Source organism: Centruroides sculpturatus, unplaced genomic scaffold (genome assembly GCF_000671375.1).
Source record: "Centruroides sculpturatus isolate CEXI.00-Female unplaced genomic scaffold, Cexi_2.0 scaffold359, whole genome shotgun sequence".
In the NCBI taxonomy this organism is placed as follows: Eukaryota; Metazoa; Arthropoda; class Arachnida; order Scorpiones; family Buthidae; genus Centruroides; species Centruroides sculpturatus.
Genome location: NW_019384764.1, coordinates 179297 through 182797, shown reverse-complemented (window position 1 = coordinate 182797; position 3501 = coordinate 179297). Strand labels below are relative to the sequence as shown.

The window sequence follows — 3501 nt, the reverse complement described above, 5'->3', positions numbered from 1 at the left end:
AAAAACCAATTTTTAATATATTACAAATTTATTTTCACTCGAAGTATTGTTAATTTATTATTTCTTTTAAGCTGTTTTATTGTAAATATCTTTAAAGAAAATTTATTTGGAGGAACAAAATTCCTATTTTTATTATCTATTTTGAAAAAATTAGGACTAAATATCATGCAAAGTTGTGATGTTATATAAAAGTGTTGTTTTCATGTGAATTGTTTGAATATTATAAATATTATCTATAGATATTAGTTTTTCTCAGATTTAGTCTCAAAAGTGATAGCTGATTTAACTACCATTTGCTATTTCTTATAAAATTGCTATATTTGCATCCTTATTTAAAATATATTGCTAATGTGTTTTATCAGTGATTTATCTTATTATAAGTACTAAACTTTAATTTATTTTATTGCCTGTATGTTAANTGTAAGTTTGAAGTATTTCAATGTAACTGCTGAGTTTCGTAGCAATCAGTCAAACAGCAAAGGTGTCAATAGCAAACAAACAAACATCTTCATTTATATTAATTATATTATGTATATATATATATTTATATATAGATTAAAATCAAATCAGCTTAAAGGTCCATTTACACACAACAGTGACTTGCCGGCACAGTGCAGTGAATTTTTGCCTGTGGGAAATCGTTGACCTAGTTTTAAACCACCCTGTCCAGATTCGTCAGTCACAGTGCTGTGCAGTGGCAGTTGAGTGACCATATCGTGAAAGTACATTTGACGGGAACGATATTTTCACTGACAGTAAATTTTGTTTTCCAATGGATGACAAACATTTAATTGAAATGGAGCATCAACACCCATGTTCTATTTGATTTATCTCATTCAAAATACATGGACATTGGGCACAAAATGAATATTTTCTCTGTTTTGTTTAATAAAATATGAAATGCATGTTGGGACATTCAAAAATATTCAAAAAATATAGATTCGTCATCTCAATTTTTTATAAAGAGTATGAAACTCCCATTCTGTTGATATTTTTTCCCATGCTTGATGTACCCACTTGCAGTGCTTTCTTGATCGTATTTCTTTTTCTTCTTCATCCAAACATAATAGCCAATTCATCCCAGAAAAGTCCATGACCATTCACTGACAGCACGGTCACTGTGTCGGCACATCACTGTTGTGTGTAAATGGACCCTAAACCAAATATCCTGGGATTGTTTTGGTTAATTTATCAAATTATTTTAAAGTTAAAATTTATTTATTTGTTATGTAATTTCAACTGGAAGTAGATCATGTCAACACTTTAATATTTAGAGTTACACACAACTAATATAAATATATACTATATTAAGTAACTAAAAATGCTGTAAAGTAAACAAAATAAAATGAGATGTTTACTAACACTTTCAGGTGGTTAGCCTATCATCAGGATACTGATATTCCATATAATTGTCATGGAAAATATTACCATAGCATCATTTGTGCAAGCAAAAAGGAAATGATACAGATTTTACTAGAACCAACACTTACAATTTCAAAGCCACATTTTGATTTACTCCATTAAATGTTTAAAGAAATAGGAGTTTGGTTTATTAAACTTGTAAACATAGGTTTTATAAGAACCTATGTCATTTCCTTTTTTGCTATGGTAATAATGATTGCTATGACAATGACAACTATTTGGAATGCTTATAGCTTGATGACATAAAAATGCTAGTGTGAGAATGGGGATTCCAGTCTACTTTGTCTCACGAGGATGGCCGTTATAATTAAGAAGAAGATTCACAAAAATCTTCTTGTCAGTCCTGACACCACTTAGTTTAGCTTGAGGACTAAAACGCAAAGTAAAGTAGAATTTGTATTACTGGAATATAGGAGAGTTGTTTTAAAACATTAACAACATTTTTAAATTAGGTTTAAATACTACACTATTTTACCTTGGGTATGCCAATATGCACATCTTTTATTGATATTTCATCAGGAACATAAAATGTTAATTTATCAGATACTGTTGTAGAATCAAACTGATCATGACCAGCTAAAACGTCTAAAAAGAAAAATGTTTTTTTGAATAAATAAAACAATCATGGATATTTTAAAAACTGTATTTTAGAGTTATGTCAATTGTTGTTTTTAAGAAATAAAATTTTAATTGTAAAGTGTGTTTGTTGTAATAATTGATGAACAAATTAAGTTAAATCCATATTATAAATAAAACAAGAACGAAATTTGAGATTGGAAATTCAAATTTATTGTGTAATTTCATGTATATACATAATTAGACAAGCAAATCAGTATAATTTAAATTTTATTTCTCGTTAAAATGAAAACAAGATGGGGGAAATGTAGAGAGAAATTTCTGAAATTGAATTATGGAGATTAGTTAATAATGCTGATTTTTGATATAATAAATGAGTTGATGTAACTTTTTAGTAACACAGAAGCAGAAAAGTAAAATTTTTCGAACTACCATTCCCATCTTAACATGGCATGTGCCAATACATCCAAATGAAATGTGATCTGCAAATAGAAAAACGTGAAGATAAGCTTAATTAAGTATTTAAAATTGAATTAAATAGACTAGTCAAGAAGCCACTCAACGGATTAACACGTTATCTTAAAAATGTTTCCGTTTTCTGATGCTAGAAGGAAACGTTAATTTTGACATCAAACCAAAGGCTTAATTAATACCTCAAACGATCTAAACGCTTGGGAAATTGTACAAGTAAGCTGATAATAGAAATTATTTATAATTTTAAAAATAGTCTGATGATAAAATACTTCTTTAATTCTAAATTTTCTTATTTTCATTAAAAGCAATATCACAAATAATAATAATATACAGTACATAAGGTAGGTTGCCCTAATAAGGCTCAGTTTATGAAAATAAGTCTGCGCGGACTCTGATAAAAATGTCTATCTGAAAAATAATTTCTAGTATATTTAAGAGAGAGAAAAAGGGTAATCGTGTGTATGTGAAGGAAAGGAGACGCGACATATTCATTAGGGCTAAGATATACAGTGGTATCTCGTACTTCGAACGCTGAATTCGACAAAAATCTGCTTCAAAATCCGAACCATGAGTACAATAAAAAAAAAACGCCCGAAGGGTAAAATAAGATTCTAAACAAAGAATACAATCTCAAATTAGCACTAATGTGTTAAATTTCACAAGTTAAATTATTAGCGAGGTTGAGGCCGAAGTTTTAAACGCGAGAACGTGTACGTCGGACGTTTAGCGTCGCTTTCCTGTAAGCCTAGAAGTTTGACAATGGTGTTTGGAGTGTCGAGCATGATTCCACCGACTATCCAAACACCATTGTCAAACTTTTAGGCTTACAGGAAAGTGGCGCTGAACGTCCGACGTACACGTTCTCGCGTTTAAAACTTCGGCCTCAACCTTGCTATTGATAAATCACACATTACGTTAAGTAACGAAACCTGTTAAAAATACACAAAAACTTTCTGTTCAACCCAATAAATATAACCTTTTCCTATTAAATCCAGAAGTTTATTGTTAGGGCATTTAATTGTGTTAATT

General features: G+C 29.7%; 1 protein-coding gene and 1 long non-coding RNA gene across 5 annotated transcripts in view; one reads left to right on the top strand and one right to left on the bottom strand.

Annotated features, from left to right (window-relative positions):
* Positions 1-2342: 2342 nt before the first annotated feature.
* LOC111628881 overlaps positions 2343-3501 on the bottom strand; it is a 32749-nt gene continuing 31590 nt past the window's right edge. For all 3 annotated transcript variants that reach the window (XM_023372740.1, XM_023372741.1, XM_023372742.1), the window contains one exon: positions 2343-2480. In XM_023372740.1, coding sequence (XP_023228508.1) covers positions 2427-2480 — 54 coding nt within the window. In that variant the 3' untranslated portion in view covers positions 2343-2426. The remainder of the gene's footprint in view (positions 2481-3501) is intronic.
* Positions 2477-3501, top strand: part of LOC111628882 — a 30515-nt gene continuing 29490 nt past the window's right edge. For both annotated transcript variants that reach the window (XR_002757244.1, XR_002757243.1), the window contains exon 1: positions 2477-2685. This is a non-coding gene — a long non-coding RNA (uncharacterized LOC111628882). The remainder of the gene's footprint in view (positions 2686-3501) is intronic.